Source organism: Spinacia oleracea, chromosome 6, assembly GCF_020520425.1.
Source record: "Spinacia oleracea cultivar Varoflay chromosome 6, BTI_SOV_V1, whole genome shotgun sequence".
Classification (NCBI taxonomy): domain Eukaryota; kingdom Viridiplantae; phylum Streptophyta; class Magnoliopsida; order Caryophyllales; family Amaranthaceae; genus Spinacia; species Spinacia oleracea.
This window is the reverse complement of record NC_079492.1, coordinates 86,379,302-86,398,565: the sequence shown is the minus strand read 5'-3', so window position 1 is coordinate 86,398,565 and position 19,264 is coordinate 86,379,302. Positions and strand designations below refer to the sequence as shown.

At 39.9% G+C, this 19,264-nt stretch overlaps 1 protein-coding gene across 1 annotated transcript; it reads right to left on the bottom strand.

Annotated features, from left to right (window-relative positions):
- Positions 1–17,395: 17,395 nt before the first annotated feature.
- LOC130462686 (uncharacterized) lies at positions 17,396–19,264 on the bottom strand. Its single transcript, XM_056831454.1, has 3 exons — positions 19,140–19,264; positions 18,742–19,052; positions 17,396–18,610 (listed from the first exon to the last, which is right to left on the bottom strand). Exons 2-3 carry the CDS (start codon positions 18,923–18,925, stop codon positions 18,054–18,056), a joined length of 741 nt encoding a protein of 246 aa, XP_056687432.1. The 5' UTR covers positions 18,926–19,052; positions 19,140–19,264; the 3' UTR covers positions 17,396–18,053.

The following is a 19,264-nucleotide window of genomic DNA, read 5'->3' as shown; positions in this document are numbered from 1 at the left end:
CTATTGACCGAACAAGAGGACAAAAGCTGATGAATCAAGGCACCCAGGGGTAGCCTTGTCTTGTATCGGAAGAGCATCCTCGAGGAAGTGACAGTCTTGAAATATTTCGAATCCAGGGTAGAGGACCCCTTTTGAAGTGTCATAGAAAGGCTCTGGGAAGTCAAAGTACAAATCATCCTCTCCTTCTTTTATGAATTGTCCGTTGAGTGTACGCTGGTGGGGAGGTACCTTGAATTGATCATTGCCAGCTCGTCGGGCTTTTAGCTTAGCCGCTTGCTGCTTGTTGTCGTACTTAGTCGGTTTGTATCCTATACCACAACAGTTAGTCTGTCCATGAGTCTTGAAAAGAGACTCGGTTGGCGGTGGCAGAGTAGTGCCCAAGAAGCGCCCGCGCTTAATCATTATGTGCCTTTCCATGGGATTCATTTTTGACTCGATTGCTCCTACTTCAGCACTAAACCCCCAAAGGTCTTCATCATTGTCATCATGTTCTATTAATATCAGAGCCTTGTTGTGAGGGGGTCGAAAAAGCACGAGGCTAATGCGTGACCTTGTTCCTCGTGGGTGTGACGTTTCTTTTTGTCAAATCAAGTGTAATTGGATTTCCTGTGAGTTTACACCCAATTGACTAGTAATATAGGACTCGCCATTCAGTTTTTAACGACAATGAGAAAAACTGACAAAACCCGGTTATCGTGACATAAAGGGAGTGCAATTATGTTTGACCACGACGGCCGTAGGTTCCCTTGTGATCCCTGGTGTGGGGATCTCTCAACATACACCCGCAAGGTAGAGATTGAGGGTTCGGGGGACTGTAACTACCCAGAGGAGTATTCGCTCTTCGATAACTCCAGAGGCAGGATATCCTTACTAGCTAAGCATAAATAATTGAAGGGACATGTGTTAACTATTAAACTAATCTGAGTTGATTTTAACAATATGCAACATGTAGTACTAGATCGAACGCGATTATCTGATTTAGATTGTATTAAAGGACCTAGCATGATAATCCAATTTCCCAAAAATATCATATTTATTAGGCGTGATAGAACAATCAGATTTAGTTAGTTTAACAGTTCATAAAAGGGCGAGGAAAGCAATTAAATCATGGAAAAGGGACACATTACGACGCACCCTTGAGAGGTGCGTCACGGTTCTCAGAAAACTAACCACTTTGACTTTGTTATTTCTCCTTTTATTTAACGAATCTCAAATTATGGAACAGGATACGTTCTGTTCGATTTATGGATCGATTGCGACAGAACGCGTGATCGGTTTTGCAGCGTGAGGCTTAGGCTTAGGGGTTTAGAGTCAATACTCCGAATAATCATTGTGTTGTTGTTGTTTTTTTTCACGTCGAACTTGGGATATATTTATAGAAAAGAGTTCGTGGAAAGATAGAATTGTAGAACTCTAATCCACGAGGGATAGGAAAGAACCCGTCCCAGGTAATTTCAGCGCCTAGGGCTGGGCGTCAAAGATATCGGCGCCCAGCTCTGGGCGTTGGAAATAGGATCCAGGCAATTTCAGCGCCCAGGGCTGGGCGTTGAAATTGATGTTTGGGCCGTTTCCTTGCCAGATTCGGACTCTTAGAATCCGGAGTGTATGAGACTTAATCGAGTCTTTTAGTGCGTATTAATTTTATGATGGAATGCATCTGGGCCCGTTACCAACTCTAGGCTCGTTAGGATTTTAATTAATACGTAACTCTTATTTTCGAATCGTATTAGGAATAGGATTCTCTCGCAATTTCTATCTCATTTAGGATTTATGTTGGAGTGCAACACCTAATTCTGACAGGTTTCTATCTTTTATGACTTTCCACTTTTAACAACTACCCATTACGGCAGTTACTATTTTTAGCAGGTTTCCATAAATAGCAGGTTTCTATAAATAGCAAGTTTCGGGTGAAATGAAAAGGGGAATTAAGATTCGTTATTTTATAGGAGATGCGTTGTCAAGTGGAGATTTATGTTCTCATCATCGAACCTTCCCTTTCGGGAATGGGGAGAAAAGTAGGTGTCTACACTTGTCGGCTATCTTGGTTCTTGGATGGGATGCATGTAGAGTAATGACATTTCCTTGGACCTCCATTCGAACTTTCTGGTGGAGGGAAGAGGGCACAACTTTGAAGTCATGAATCCAAGGTCTCCCCAAAAGGAGATTGAAACTTGCTTTGATATTGAGCACTTGAAAGATCACTTTATGATCGATTGGGCCTGTTCGAAGTAGAAGAGTGAGAGTTCCCATTGCTTCCCGACGAGTGTTGTCATAGGCATGAACACCTTGGGAGGAACTAGAAAAGTCACTAGGAGTGAAGCCCAAATTTTTCAGGAGTACGGAGAGGACACACATTGATGGATAACCCATTATCCACTAGAGTCACGGGGATGACTTTGTCTTTGTACTCAATGGTCAGATAGAGAGCCTTGTGATGGCTTGCCCCCTCGGGTGGGATTTCTTCATTTGTAAAGGTAATTCCTTCTTCCAGATTTGTTAGTAACTCGACCAATTCGTCAGGAGTGACTTCTGGGTTGACATTCAACTTGACAAGAGCATTGATTAGAGCGGTGAGATGTTCCACGGAGGAAGCCATGAGTTTCCAAATATTAACCTCTGCCTTTGTGCGCTTCAATTGCTTGATCAAAGGATTCTCCTCAGTGGGTAGAGTGATATTAGTCGTCGGTGTTGTCCTGTTGACTGGCTCTTGAATTCGACTGGATCTAGTCATGACCTGAACACTGTTTTCTGCCTTAGTGTCCAAGTACCAATCGGCGTTCACAATCTCTTGGCATTCATCGTCAGAGATGTCCTCGATGGGAGGGTCTTGGTATGTGTCTTCATCGTCACTGGCCCATATCCCACAAATGTCATCTCTTACAGTAAAGTTTCATAGGTCTGTCCGATACTGGTCTTCCCAAAGTAAGTATCTATGCAAATGATTACGACATTGCCATGTCCACATAGTTCAAGAAACAAAACTACTAGTCATCTTGCATTCTAGCGTTTTCTATGCGTCCACCTTTATAGAAAACTTCCGCAATGGTGCTTTGCTTAGCACTTTTCCAGCTTACTGCACCTCCGTTGAGGCAGAATACAAACCCAGACTGTGATATGAAATCATCTTTGTCGGTTTGGAAACTTGCATCCGTATAGCCTTTAACAATTAATTCATCATCTCCACCATAGACCAGGAAGTCATCTTTGTGCCTTTTCAGGTACTTCAGAATATTCTTGGCAGCAGTCCAATGTGCCTCTCCTGGGTCTGACTGGTATATGCTCGTAGCACTGAGTGTACGCAACATCTGGGCGTGTACATATCATAGCATACATTATTGAACCAATCAATGATGCATATGGAATCCCATTCATTCGTCTACGCTCATCAAGTGTTTTTGGGCACTAAGTCTTGCTTAGAGTTATTACATGATACATGGGTGTAGGGGAATACAGTTAAACATAATAACATGTGCGGAACAATCCCCAAAGCCAGGAAACATATATAAAGCACAGATTAAGCAAACTTACATTCGAAGCGTGTTTTCCACAATAATATGTCAACGAACACGAACAAAGAACTCCACTTGTCGTTCCTCTACTTGGTTCACCGACACGTTCAAATTCACCTTGATTATCGTAGCTTAGACAATTGATCAAGATACTTTGCCTTTTGGGATGAACACACTACGGAGGCACAGAGAGAATTAGGGTTCTCTGTTTTCTCCTAGGGTTGTGTGTAATCTGAATTGTGATTGTTTTAAGTTGGAAATTAAGTTGTAAGGTTATTTACATAACCTTACTAACCGACCAAGCCAAGAGGCAAGGCCGGCTAGCAAGCCTTGCACGCCAAGTCACACGGACACGCACAGCGAAGGGGCCGTGGGCCGCGCTTGCTGCTGTGTCGTGGTCTCGGCCCGCACGCACGCGCACAGCCCTCGCCACTTGGGCCTAGCTGCTGCCGCGCTTTTGCTTGCTCGCCTATGCGCGCGCCCATGGGCCTCGAGTGCTTCGTGCACTCGGCTCGTGGGCCGCTCCTTGTATTCGCGATTAAATATATTTCCGATATATATATTTATTGTTTCGTATACGACGAATCACCGCCGTACGATACGATTTATTCGTGTCGCCTAGCTTACGAATATTCGCGATACGATATACGATTCCGATGCAAGGTCGTATCGTGTAATATGTTTCCAACTTAAATCTCGAAAAGCTATTAAATGAATTTTCAATTCATTTAATCCGGTGATCTGTTACGTGTCATTGGTGTGACCTTGTAGGTTCAGTCAAGAGTAAGTTGTGAGTTCAATATCCATTAGAACTCACTGATCGGAAGCATTGCTCCAGCTAGCTGTTCCGATCACTTGATCTCACTGAATTAATTGTTCGCAATTAATCTGAACCTTGGTATTAGACTTAATGCACCTTGGGTGAAGGACATATTTCCTTCAATCTCCCACTTGTCATTCAGACAAGTGTGCATCCACATTCCTTTGTCACTTAGTGTTACTTACTGAACATAAGGTAAGATCCAAGCCATCCTTATTAGGTCCAGAAGTGTTTCTCGGATTACAGAGTTCAACTGTCAAACTTTTGCAGAAGGTTAAGCCTAACCATTCTGAGCACGGCCATGCATTTTACATTATCTAACTCTCCGAGAGGCCTTGTTATACAACAACACCATATCCTATCAAAGATAGGAGGACAATCCATTCTTGCAATCTATGAACACTCACTTTGATTCATAGTACGCCCAATAACTGCTTTTATAGCCTCCTTTTACGGTGCGACGTTTAGCTAGTATCAAAGCGAACTAATTCTCAAACGAGCAGACATAATCGCTCATGTTCTGAGGAACGGTTTCTAATCACCATTAATGAGAACTACCTATGACATGACTTTAATCTCTTAAAGTGTTCTCATGGTCAATCCGATACAAGATCCAATAAGTATCTATGCAAAAGATTCTGACATCTAGTCACTCTAGTTCAAGAAACAGAACTAAGTAATCTACTTGCAATCTAATCTTCATTAGTCATTGGTCGTCCACCTTTGAATGACCTAGATTAGGGATCCTTTGTGACTTCAATATTCAAGTTCACTTATGGGTGTTTCTTTGTCGAAGAATCCATCTTGACATCGCATTTGAATGATTTGAATCACATGGACTTATCATTTAATTCTAAACCATAATTAAATGAATAAATTTCATAAATATGAAATGGTTAAACCAATTGTTTTAAACATAGATCTAACAGATGTTCTAAAACAATACTTAGAAAATCAAAGCCATTCTCCAACATTTTTGATTCCCATGGTTGCTACATGTGCGTTGTGTTTCACTTGTGGCAACGGTTTAGTCAATGGATCCGCGACGTTGTCGTCAGTTCCAACCTTGAAAATCTCGATTTCCTTTCTTTCAACGATCTCTCGAAGTATATGAAATCGCCGCAGTACGTGCTTGGACTTCTGGTGGCTCCTAGGCTCCTTTGCCTGGGCAATGGCTCCGCTATTGTCGCAATACAAAGCCACTGGTCCTTTAATGGAGGGGACAACACCAAGTTCTTCGATGAACTTCCGAATCCAAACAGCTTCCTTTGCTGCTTCTGAGGCAGCAATGTACTCGGCTTCAGTTGTAGAATCCGCAATAGTGCTTTGCTTAGCACTTTTCCAGCTTACTGCTCCGCCGTTGAGGCAGAACACAAACCCAGACTGTGATCTGAAATCATCTCTGTCGGTTTGAAAGCTTGCATCCGTATAGCCCTTAACAATCAACTCATCTGTACCACCATAAACCAGAAACTGATCCTTAGTCCTTTTCAGGTACTTTAGGATGTTCTTGGCAGCAGTCCAATGCGCCTCACCTGGTTCTGACTGGTACCTGCTCGTTGCACTGAGTGAGAACAAAACATCCGGCCTTGTATAAATCATAGCATACATGATGGATCTAATAGCCGAAGCGTATGGAATTCCACTCATCTTTCTACGCTCATCAGATGTTTTGGGACACTGATTCTTGCTTAGATATATGCCATGTGACATGGGTAGATGACCTCTCTTGGCTTCCATCATATTGAACCTAGCTAGCACTTTGTCAATGTAAGTGCTTTGGCTTAGTCCAATCATCCTCTTAGATCTATCCCTATAGATCTTGATGCCCAATATGTACTGTGCCTCTCCTAAGTCCTTCATTGAGAAACACTTCCCGAGCCAAGTCTTTACAAACTCCAACATAGGAATGTCGTTTCCAATAAGCAGTATGTCGTCAACATACAAGACTATGAATGCAATTTTACTCCCACTGACCTTCTTGTATACACAAGATTCATCCTGATTCTTGATGAAGCCAAACTTATTGACTGCTTCATCAAATCGTTTATTCCAACTCCTTGATGCCTGCTTTAGTCCGTAGATGGACTTCTTAAGCTTGCATACCTTTCCTTGGTTCTTTTGATCGACAAAACCCTCCGGCTGTGTCATGAACACAGTCTCTTCAAGAACACCGTTCAAGAAGGCAGTTTTGACATCCATTTGCCATATTTCATAGTCATGAAAAGCGGCAATCGCAAGGATTATCCGGATAGACTTAAGCACCGCGTCTGGAGAAAAGGTTTCATCGTAGTCAACGCCGTGAACTTGCTTGTAACCTTTTGCTACCAATCTAGCCTTGTATATATATACAATTCCATCTTTGTCTTTCTTCAACTTGAAGACCCATTTGCATCCGATAGGTGTGAACCCATCCGGCAAATCAACCAAATCCCAGACTTGATTTTCAGACATGGAGTCTATTTCAGATTGCATGGCCTCTAACCATTTGATGGAGCTTGGGCTCCTCATAGCTTGCTTGTAAGTCAGAGGTTCATCACTATCCAATATGATAACGTCTAAGTTTTCAGTCAAGAGGACGCCTGTCCATCTATCCGGATGAAAAATAGTTCTATTTGACCTACGAGGGGCAACAACGTTTTGAGGAACTACTCCCACTGGCTCTTCTAAAGACCTTGGAGGTTCATCAACCTGAACTGCTTCTAAAGAGTTCTGAGTTCGTTGTTCGTCTCGAATCTCTTCGAGGTCTATTATTCTCCCACTTGTCAATTTGGAAATATGATTTCTTTTCAAAAAGACACCGTCACGAGCAACGAAAACCTTGTTGTCTGACTTGTTGTAGAAATAATACCCCATAGTTTCTTTTGGATACCCAATGAAGAAACATTTTTCAGATTTAGGTTATAGCTTGTCCGAAATTAATCGCTTGACATATGCTTCGCAACCCCAAATCTTCAGAAAAGACAACTTTGGAAGTTTCCCAGTCCATAATTCGTGTGGAGTCTTTTCAACAGCTTTTGACAGAGCACTATTCAATGTGAGTGCTGTAGTTTGCATCACATATCCCCAGAACTGTAAAGGAAGTTCGGCCTGACCCATCATTGACCTGACCATATCGAGTAAAGTCCTATTTCTCCGTTCCGACACTCCATTCCATTGAGGTGTCCCCGGAGCAGTCAATTCAGAAAGAATACCGCATTATTTTAGATGGTCATCAAACTTGTGGCTAAGATATTCACCTCCTCGATCCGATCTTAGAGCTTTGATTTTCTTGCCATGTTGGTTCTCTACTTCAATTTGAAATTCTCTGAATTTCTCAAACGATTCAGACTTGTGCTTCATTAAGTAAATATAGCCATATCTACTGAAGTCGTCCGTAAACGTTATGAAATAGCTGAACTCACCTCTAGCTTTCGTACTCATAGGCCCACATACGTCCGTATGTATTAGCCCTAGTAGTTCGCTTGCTCTTTCTCCCACCTTTGAGAAAGGTTGCTTTGTCATTTTGCCAAGTAAACAAGATTCGCATTGATCAATCTTCTCTAAGTCGAATGATTCTAGAATTCCTTTCCGTTGAAGTAATTCCATGCGCTTTAAGTTTATATGGTCTAATCGACAATGCCACAGAAATCTGAGATCGGAATCACCAGTTTTAGCCCTTTTGGTATTTATGTTATAAATGTGTTTGCTCGTATCTAGCACATAAAGACCGTTTTCTTGTTGTGCTGAACCATAAAACATTCCATTCAAAGAAAAAGAACAACTATTGTCTTTAAATTGAAAATTAAAACCTTTAGAATCCAAACTTGAAACGGAAATAATGTTTCTGGTGATACTAGGAACGTAGTAACAGTTTTCTAGTTCCAAAACAAACCCACTAGGCAAAGAAATAAAATAAGATCCTACGGCTAATGCAGCAATCCGTGCTTCATTTCCCACGCGTAGATCCATCTCGCCTTTATCAAGCCTTATACTTCTCCTTAGTCCCTGTGAATCGGAACATAAGTGTGAGCCACAACCAGTATCTAATACCCAAGAAGTAGAATTAGCAAGATTATAATGTATAACATACATACCTGAAGGAGAAGCAACGTTTCCGTCCTTCTGCTCTTCCTTTAGTTTGGGGCAATCTCGCTTGTAATGACCAATTTCATTACAATTGAAGCATTGCGATGTAGAAGGAGAAGCATTCCTCTTCATCTTGCTCTTGGAAGGCGCCAGATGCCCTCCGGGAGTGGACGAAGTTGCAGCCTTGCTTTTCTTTCCCTTGCCTACTTTCTTGAATTCAGTGCACCTCACATTCAAAGGGTCTTGATTGAACTTAAGGATTTTCTCGCATTTCATGAGTAATTCCATAAGTTCACAGAAGGTGCTCTCTTTCGGATGAAAGAGATAGTGCATCTTAAAACCCTCATAATCCTTATGAAGAGAATTTAGCACTAGTGCAATAGCTACCGACTCTTTGATGGAACCACCAAGTCTCTCAATTGTGAAAAATAATCCAGATATCATATTCACATGAGACCGAATTGATGTGTGTTTTGTCCATCTTGACAGAGTAGATGCGCCTTTGTGCCTCCAGAAGTTCGATTTCTAGGCACGACTTGCGTGGGGTTATGAGCTTGAGATCGCTCATCGAATTAGCCAATTCGTCAACCCCATTGCCACCGGTTTGGCACAAGGTTCGAAAACCCGCACACTTATCCTCGAGGCTACTTAGGAGAGCTTGAGGTTCAAAAGTAATGAACCTCCCTCTCCAACTCTCAGGGATAGACTTAAGGATGAACTCCGTGACAAGGTACTTGTGAAGTGCCCAACTTCTGTACCTTTCAGGAGTCATGCCTCGCGCATCATAGCTAGGGAAAGGTTGTTAAATGACATAGTGTATGCCATTAACTTTCAAAACTTCGACAAGTTTCTCTTTCCATTCAAGAAAATTAGTCAAGTCTAAATCGACATCCAGAATTTCAGATGATATAATTGTTGTTATGTTTGCGACCATTTTGATTACTACAATCGAAAATAATTTGCAATAAATAACCATTCATAAAATTCAATAACTTTGAAATAAAAGCAAAACATGCAATCATTAAAGCTATTAAAACATTTCATTCATGCAAAAAGCAAAAACATGGTCCAAAATGAATGAAACGATTCCAAGACCCCAAAAGTCCTAAATCCTAAAGCAGCTTTAGCATGTCTTAAGTAGTTTAAGATTTCAGGTAAGCAAAACCTATTGCTAGTAATCTCCAAATTACTCTTGGTTAATAAATTAATGCCATAATTTATCCCATTGCCACAACTTAATGCCATTGTTGTTTGAGTTGTAACCACAATCAACGTACTCCTTTAGGACGCCTTACCACCTAAGTCAACTAAAATAGCACCTCGCTTTAGCGTAAACCTACTATCTTAGATCCCTAGATTTTTGTAAGTGTTAATTTGGAAGGCAATTTTTTAAACTCAATATTACTTGGACCTAGTTGTTTCTATGTTGGTTCGATTATTTAGTGAACTTAAAACTAATCGATTCATAGGAAACAACCTGTTCATGCAAAGCATACATACATTCATACATTCAAGCATAATATATATATAGAAGTGCATAAATAAATGGTGATCTAGTATGGCCCAAAACATCTTGTCTTGAAGCATCCAATCTTCATCACCTCCTTGTTAGCTTGGCATCGTCTTGAATCTTCGTTCAAATGCTAACTTAAAGTTCTAAACTTAGAAATACTTGAAAATAATAAATTACATCAAAATTTCCATGGTACGTAGACCATATTTAAAACTTTACATTCAAAGATAGAACGGTACGCAGACCGTATTTAGCTATCCTAAATTGGCTATACTAGTCACTTGTAGTACCTGCATTACATAAAATATACATTCTATGCATTCACCCAGTCGTGTGCTAAAACGAATGGCCCATGTAAATATGCAAGTATTTACGTGAATTAATTAAAATTCACGTTCACATAAATGCGTCCTAAAAGATTAATCAATTTCCAAATTATTAATCCTTAGACTTTATTCTAATTAAAATTGAATTTAATTAAAATAATGCGACCTACGAAAATAATTAAAAAATAATTATTTCATTTTAATTTCATTTAGTGGCTCCCACTCAAACCAATAATTATTCCGGATAATCAATTATGAAATATTAAATTAAAACTCGCGGCCCGGCCCAACCAAATAAAATATTAAATTAAATATCTCGTTAGCCCAAATTAATGCAAATAAGTCAAGCCCAACAAAAAAAAAAATTGTCATGTGCTTACTTGGGCTAGGCTTGCGCCCAGCCCATTAGCATTGCGTGGCCTACGAGGCACACGAGCATAGCCCGCAGCCATCGCAGCCGTCGCATGGCCTACGAGGCATGCGAGCATAGCCCGCATCCATCGCATGCCAACGCACGCGTACCCGCAGCATCGCTGCTGCCCTACGTGCCTTGCTCGACTCGTCGTGGCGCATCGCTGCACCATCGCAAGGGCTTGCGCCCTGCAATGCGCGCAACACACGCCCTTGACCTCTCGCCCAGCGCGTGCGGCACGCAACATGCATCTGCTGCCCGCGTCGCTGCGACTCGTTTGCGCACCGTAGCTCGCATGGCTCGTCGAGCCACACGCCCACCACACACATGTGTTGGTGCCTTTGGTTCGTGATACGGACCAACTTAATTAAAATTAAATTTAATTTCACGAACTTGCATTAATTTTATTTTTCAAAAGGTTATGATTTTTATTTTCGAAAAACAACGATTTTTAACGATTCAATAAACTTTAACGACAATCCAATTTCGTAAAATTATTAAATCAAGGGCTAACAATATTGAAACTTTTAAGAACGAACGAATCAACATTTAAAGTTTGAACTTTTAATTGATAAAATCCGAAGCTTTAAATTGTTCATAAACAATTAAATTTCAGATTTTAATAATTTGGATTAAGTGCGATTAAAATTAACGAAACCATTCAAAATTTTAATCCAATTATTTTTAAAATTATCCACTGACCCATGAAATTATATCCCCTTTCCCAATTAACCGAATTATTAAACCAAAATTAATTAAAATTCAATTAGGGTTTCAAATGTTACGAATTGGGGAAAGGCAAAATTAGGGTTTATAATTATCGGAAAAATCTGAAATTTTTACCATAGATCAAGTATGTACCCAGCAACATTGTGTCAATATTTCAAGAAATTCCGAGTAGTTTAGGTCGACTTTTTAATTGAATTACTGTACGACACTTTTAATTTTTAATGAAAAATTAACAAAAACGCCCAAAAAACGATACTTCGAGGCCTGTTTTCGCAATTCTATTCTCCTGATTTGATCTTAGAAAATCTTTTCCCATCAGATTAGGGTTTTAAAACTCGAAAAAACGAACATTTTTTATTTCGGACCTGATTATTACGCAATTCATCCAATAATTCGTAAAAATTCCGAAAAATCAACAAAAATTCCAAATTTTTCGCCAGATGCAAAAACAATAATAATCATGCTAATTCATGCTTTGAATACATAAGGCTCATGATACCACTGTAGGGGAATACAGTTAAACATAATAACATGTGCGGAACAATCCCCAAAGCCAGGAAACATTTATAAAGCACAGATTAAGCAAACTTACATTCGAAGCGTGTTTTCCACAATAATATGTCAACGAACACGAACAAAGAACTCCACTTGTCGTTCCTCTACTTCGTTCACCGACACGTTCAGATCCGTCTTGATTATCGTAGCTTAGACAATTGATCAAGATACTTTGCCTTTTGGGATGAACACACTATGGAGGCACAGAGAGAATTAGGGTTCTCTGTTTTCTCCTAAGGTTGTGTGTAATCTGAATTGTGATTGTGTTATGTTGGAAATTAGGTTGTAAGGTTATTTACATAACCTTACTAACCGACCAAGCCAATAGGCAAGGCCGGCTAGCAAGCCTTGCACGCCAAGTCACACGGACACGCACAGTGAAGGGGTCGTGGGCCGCGCTTGCTGCTGTGTCGTGGTCTCGGCCCGCACGCACGCGCAAAGCCCTCGCCACTTGGGCCTCGCTGCTGTCGCGCTTTTGCTTGATCGCCTATGCGCGCGCCCATGGGCCTCGAGTGCTTCGTGCACTCGGCTCGTGGGCCGCTCCTTGTATTCGCGATTAAATATATTTCCGATATATTTATTTATCGTTTCGTGTACGACGAATCGCCGTCGTACGATACGATTTATTCGTGTCCCCTAGCTTATGAATATTCGCGATACGATATACGATTCCGATGCAAGGTCGTATCGTAAAATACGTTTCCAACTTAAATCCCGAAAAGCTATTAAATGAATTTCTGATTCATTTAATCCGATGATCTGTTACGTGTCATTGGTGTGACCTTGTAGGTTCAGTCAGGAGTAAGTTGTGAGTTCAATATCCATTAGAACTCACTGATCGGAAGCATTGCTCCAGCTAGCTGTTCCGATCACTTGATCTCACTCAATTAATTGTTCGCAATTAATCTGAACCTTGGTATTAGACTTAATGCACCTTAAGTGAAGGACATATTTCCTTCAATGGGTAGGTAGCCTCGCTTGGAGTCTGCCATCTTGAACCTTTCAAGCACCTTATTGATATAAGTGCTTTGACTAAGTCCAATCATCTTTTTAGATCTATCTCTGTAAATCTTGATGCCCAATATGTACTGTGCTTCTCCTAGATCCTTCATCGAAAAACATTTCCCAAGCCAAATCTTGACAGAGTTCAACATGGGAATGTCATTTCCGATAAGTAATATGTCGTCGACATATAACACTAGAAAAGCAATTTTGCTCCCACTGACCTTCTTGTATACACAAGATTCGTCTGCGTTCTTGATGAAACTAAAGTCACTGACTGCTTCATCAAAACGTTTATTCCAGCTCCTGGATGCCTGCTTCAATCCGTAGATTGATTTCTTTAGCTTGCATACCTTTTTAGCATTCTTTGGATCCTCAAAACCCTCAGGCTGTGTCATAAACATAGTTTCTGTTAAAACGCCGTTTAAGAAAGCGGTTTTGACATCCATCTGCTATATTTCGTAATCGTAATATGCAGCGATTGCTAACATTATCCGAATGGACTTTAGCATTGCAACTGGTGAAAGGGTTTCATCGTAATCCACTCCGTGGACTTGCCTGTAACCTTTTGCAACCAATATAGCTTTGAAAACCCATTTGCTTCCAATGGCTTGGTAGCCATCTGGAAAATCGACCAAATCCCAAACTTGGTTTTCAGACATGGAGTCTAATTCAGATTGAATGGCTTCTTGCTATTGCTTGGAGCTAGGGCTCGTCATAGCTTTCTTGTAAGTCGCAGGTTCATCACTTTCAAGTAATAGAACGTCATAGCTCTCGTTCGTCAAAATAACTATGTACCTTTCCGGTTGAGATCTATATCTCTGCGATCTACGCGGGGTTACATCTCTAGATTGTCCATGATTCTCACCAGAAACTTCTAAAGATCTCTGAGTTTCATCCTGAATGTCATCTTGAGCATTCTCTAGAGGTTGTTGTTCGACTCGAATTTCTTCGAGGTCTACTTTTCTCCCACTTGTCATTTTGGAAATGTGATCTCTTTCCAAAAAGATACCATCTCGAGCAACAAACACCTTGTTCTCAGATGTATTGTAGAAGTAATACCCCTTTGTTTCCTTTAGATAGCCCACAAGGATACATTTGTCAGATTTCGGATGAAGTTTGTCTGAAATTAATCGTTTGACGTATACTTCACATCCCCAAATCTTAAGAAAAGACACTTTTGGAGGCTTTCTAAACCATAACTCATATGGAGTCTTTTCAACAGCTTTAGACGAAGCTCTATTTATAGTGAGTGCGGCTGTATTTAGTGCATGTCCCCAGAATTCTATTGGAAGTTCGGCCTGACCCATCATTGATCTAACCATGTCTAGCAAGGTTCTGTTCCTCCGTTCCGACACACCGTTCCATTGTGGTGTTCCAGGAGGAGTTAGTTCTGATAGAATTCCACATTCTTTTAGATGGTCATCAAATTCATAGCTCAGATATTCACCGCCTCTATCAGACCGCAGTGCCTTAATCTTCTTGCCTAATTGATTCTTTACTTCACTCAGAAATTCCTTGAATTTGTCAAAGGATTCAGACTTATACTTTATTAGGTAGACATAACCATATCTACTGAAGTCATCAGTGAAAGTGATAAAGTAGCTGAAACCACCCCTAGAATTTGTACTCATTGGTCCACATACATCTGTATGGATTAAACCCAATAGTTCAGTTGCTCTTTCTCCAACTTTAGAGAAAGGTTGCTTTGTCATTTTGCCAAGTAAACATGATTCGCACTTACCATAATCCTCTAAGTCAAATGGTTCTAGAATTCCTTCCTTTTGAAGTCTTTCCATGCGTTTCAAGTTAATATGGCCTAATCGACAATGCCACAGATAGGTGAGATCTGAATCATCCTTTTTGGCCTTTTTGGTATTTATGTTATAAACTTGTTTGTCGTGATCTAATAAATAAAGTCCATTGACTAATCTAGCAGATCCATAAAACATCTCTTTAAAATAAAACGAACAACTATTGTCTTTTATTAAAAAAGGAAAATCCCTTAGCATCTAAGCAAGAAACATAAATGATGTTTTTAGTAAGACTTGGAACATGGAAACACTCTTCCAATTCCAAAACTATCCCAGAGGGCAATGACAAATAATAAGTTCCTACAGCTAATGCAGCAATCCGTGCTCCATTTCCCACTCGTAGGTCGACTTCACCCTTGCTTAACTTTCTACTTCTTCTTAGTCCCTGTGTATTGGAACATAAGTGTGAGCCACAACCTGTATCTAATACCCAAGAAGTTGAATTAGCAAGTATACAGTCTATAACGAAAATACTTGAAGATGGAACGACTGTTCCGTTCTTCTAATCTTCCTTTAGCTTCAAGCAATCTCTTTTCCAATGCCCCTTCTTCTTGAAGTAGAAGCATTCAGATTCAGAAGTGGGTTGACTGCCCTTCTTCTTTTCAGATTTGGCGCCAATTTGCTTAGTTAGGCTGGCCTTGTTGCCACCTTTCTTAGCATTCCTCTTCTTTCCAGATTTCTTGAACTTGCCCCCACGCACCATAAGCACATCTTACTTATCACTTTTGAGCGTCTTTTCAGCGGTCTTCAGCATACCGTGAAGCTTAGTGAGCGTTTTGTCCAGACTATTCATACTGTAGTTCAGCTTGAACTGATCATACCCGTTATGAAGAGAATGGAGGATGGTGTCTACAGCCATTTCCTGAGAGAACTGTTGATCCAGCCGACTCATATTCTCAATGAGTCCAATCATTTTGAGAACATGTGGACTTACGGGCTCGCCTTTCTTAAGTTTGGTCTCAAGAATTTGCCTATGAGTCTCGAATTTTTCGACCCGAGCCAGATATTGGAACATGTTCTTTAACTCACTGATGATCGTGAAAGCATCTGAGTTGATGCACGTTTTCTGTAGATCTGCACTCATGGTTGCAAGCATTAGACATTTCACATCCTTGTTGGCATCAACCCAACGATTGAGGGCTGCCTGAGTGACCCCTTCGCCTGCAGCTTCGGGCATCGCCTCTTCCTGGACATACTCCTTTTCTTCCTGCATAACAACTATTTGCAAGTTCCTTTGCCAGTCAAGGAAGTTTTTCCTGTTCAAGTTCTCCTTTTCGAGAATTGATCGAATGTTGAATGAATTATTGTTTTCCATAATTAAAACTACAATTGGAAAAGAATAAACAAATAAATAATCATTCACAGTTTCTCTTAATAAACTTAAATTCTAGCATACATGCATAATTTAATGTTCATTAAGCATTTTATTCAAGTTATGTGTTTCGCCAGGTGTGAATAAAATGATTCCAAGATCCTAAAACCATTGAAGAATTAAGCACATTATGTATTTTGACTCAATTCTAAAACATTTTAGGTAAGCAAAAGCCTTTTGCTAATAGTCTAGAAACTACTCTTGGTTGATAGGTACGTCTAAGAACTTATTAGGTAAACCTATCGATTTTTCCACGACATAAAAGGACTCCTTACTTATATCGTTGAGTTTCACCAAAACTAACATGTACTCGCAATTATTTGTGTACCTTACCCCTTTAGTATCGATAAGTAACACCTCGCTATGGCGGAAACCTATTACTAAGATCGATGTAAAGGATATCCAAGTAAGTGTTATTTTGGCATGGCACCTTTTAACTCAATTTTTAAGTTTGGAACTTAAGGCTCTTACTATGTTGGTTAGATTTTAAGTGAACTAAAATCCTTAATCATGCAACATAATCAAGCCACAATCTCATGCATATTTAAGACATATTTAAAAGCAATAAATAACTTAAAGCATTCATAAGATAATTGTGATCTAGTATGGCCCGACTTCATCTTGAAGCTTCAACTTCAAAGTCCGTCTTGAAAATGGATTGGAAACTCCGTCTTGAATTTCACCGTGGGAGGCGCCATTTTCATCAAATAGGATAAGATATAATTAAACTAATTACAACTATTTGATGGTACGCAGACCATATTTGAATTGAAAAACAAATTTGGTGCTTTAGACCAATTACATTCAAATTAATGTTACGCATACCATATTTTCTATCCTATTTGGGCCATACTAGTCACTTCATAACCTGCAAAACAGTACATATACAATATATACCATTCACCCATTCATTATCATGAATGGCCCACATAGCTGGTTAGTAAAAACACGTTGTTTGCATCACATAAATATTTGTAGCAATTAATTAAGGGGACCAATAATCTACCAATTATTCAGTCCTTATTAATTCTAATCAAGTTGTTTAACCTTAAAAGATTTGTAGACCTAATCAAGAGTTTATGAATAAAAATACTCCCACTTAAACCAATAACTTTATATGCTTTACTAATTTTAAACATAAAAATGTATTTCTAGTCTAACCGGAAACATACAAATTTAATTAAAATTTAAATCTCATATAAAATTATAATTGAATCCATTGATTTAATTTATTTTTCAGATGAATTAAATGAATTTAAATTAACGGATATTTCATGAGATACCCCCGAGGTTTAAGTTTATTCACCAGGTACCCTCGTTGTTTCAGTAATCCACCAGGTACCCCTCAGGTTTCATTTTCTCGCATGACTTAACCTTGCCGTTAAGTGGCCGTTAAGTGGCCGTTAGAAACTTTTTTTCACCAGGTACCCTTGTAATTTATTTCACCAGGTACCCCTGAGGTTTCATAGATTTTCACCAGGTACCCTTATGTTTTTATGGTAATTGCACCAGATACCCCAGCTCACCAACGGCTAAAAAAACTAGCCGTTGGTGAGCCTTCTCTATTTAAAGGGGGAGCATCAGCAACTCTTCACTACAACTTTCTGTTCTTCCCATTAACCAACTCATATTTTCCCTATTTCCCAACTCACTTTCAAATGAGCTCATATTCTCAATCTCAATCTTCCTCTACAACGTATGAATCCTCATACGTTGTAGTTCCAAACAAAACATGCAACATATGTGGGAAAAAATTTGCAATAAGAAGTTCTGAAACAATGAAAAATCCTCAAAAACTATATTACAAGTGTGACTTATGTGACAACTTCAAGTGGTGCAAGGGAAGCATTGAGCAACCACTGCCAATGAGAAACAACAAAGGTAGCACAAAGGAAGGAGAAATTGAAGAAAATAGAAGCTTGAATGAAGAAATTCACCAAATGAAGAAGAAACTCGAGCAACAAAAGAAATTAATGCATGGAGCTATAAAAAATGGCATTCTAATGTTTTTTATTCTAGTATCATGTTTACCTCTTTTTCTCAGTTTAGGGGGTCTACCTGATGCTCTCTTCATGGGTGGTGGGAGGATAATAGAAAGGTCAAAAGAAGGCCATTGGGTTGGGTCAGGCATGGGGTGCATGTGCTCTGAGTAAGTTAACTTGTATGCTTGCCCTTTGAAGTAGTGAGACACAAAATCAGTAGCCTCAAGTCTTTGGTGGTAAATAACCCTAAGGCCATGTCTGCAAGGTATGCCAGATATTTGCCATACTCCACAACCACAAGTCCTTGCATCTAACTTAATAGGGTATTTGACAGCCCCCTCTTTCACTTCATATTCCCCTCCCACAGCAGCTGTTACAGAACAAAACCTAGACTGTTGACTCCTCTCTTCTAATACCCCAGCAGCATATTCAGTCAATTGGTTTGGTCCCATTTCTATAGCCTTGCCAAATCTAGACCCAATCTTCTTCATACACCAACTCCCAGCCTCTATTAGATCCAAGCATCCAAGCACAAACAAAATAAAGCAGCAAAACAGAAAATGTATTAATAAAAAGGACAGGGGTGGTGTAAAACATATGCAACCACAGTGTAAAAAGCAGTAAAGATAGAACATTTACCTTCCATCAGAGTGTACACTGGCATGTCTCTAAAAGGCTTGGTACAAGCGTTGAAAGATTCAACAAAATTGGTGGTGTTGTGATCATAAACCACTTGTGGTTCAAACTTGTGCCTTGACCACTGCTTTGGCACTTGGGACAGATAATCAACAACCTTTGGATCAATTTTGGCAATCTTCTCCATTGCCTTGTTGTACACATATGGGTTGTATGCATTTGCAGCAACCCAGAAAGACTTATGGACTTATGGAATGCAGTTCCATACCAGCCAGTTTTTTTTAAAAAAAGTAGCCGTTGGTGAGCAGGGGTATCTGGTGAAATTACCATAAAACATAAGGATACCTGGTGAAAAATTAAGAAACCTCAGGGGTACCTGGTGAAATAAATTACGAGGGTACCTGGTGAAAAAAAGTTTCTAACGGCCACTTAACGGCAGGGTTAAGTCATGCGAGAAAATGAAACCTGAGGGGTACCTGGTGGATTACTGAAACAACGAGGGTACCTGGTGAATAAACTTAAACCT

Bases quoted from the DNA above. Each gene is read 5' to 3' on its own strand.
- LOC130462686 (XM_056831454.1), bottom strand. From the start codon at position 18,925: ATGGAGAAGATTGCCAAAATTGATCCAAAGGTTGTTGATTATCTGTCC. The intron at 18,611-18,741 runs GTAAATGTTCTA...TGGATCTAATAG, and splicing joins AGTGTACACTCTGATGGAAG to AGGCTGGGAGTTGGTGTATG.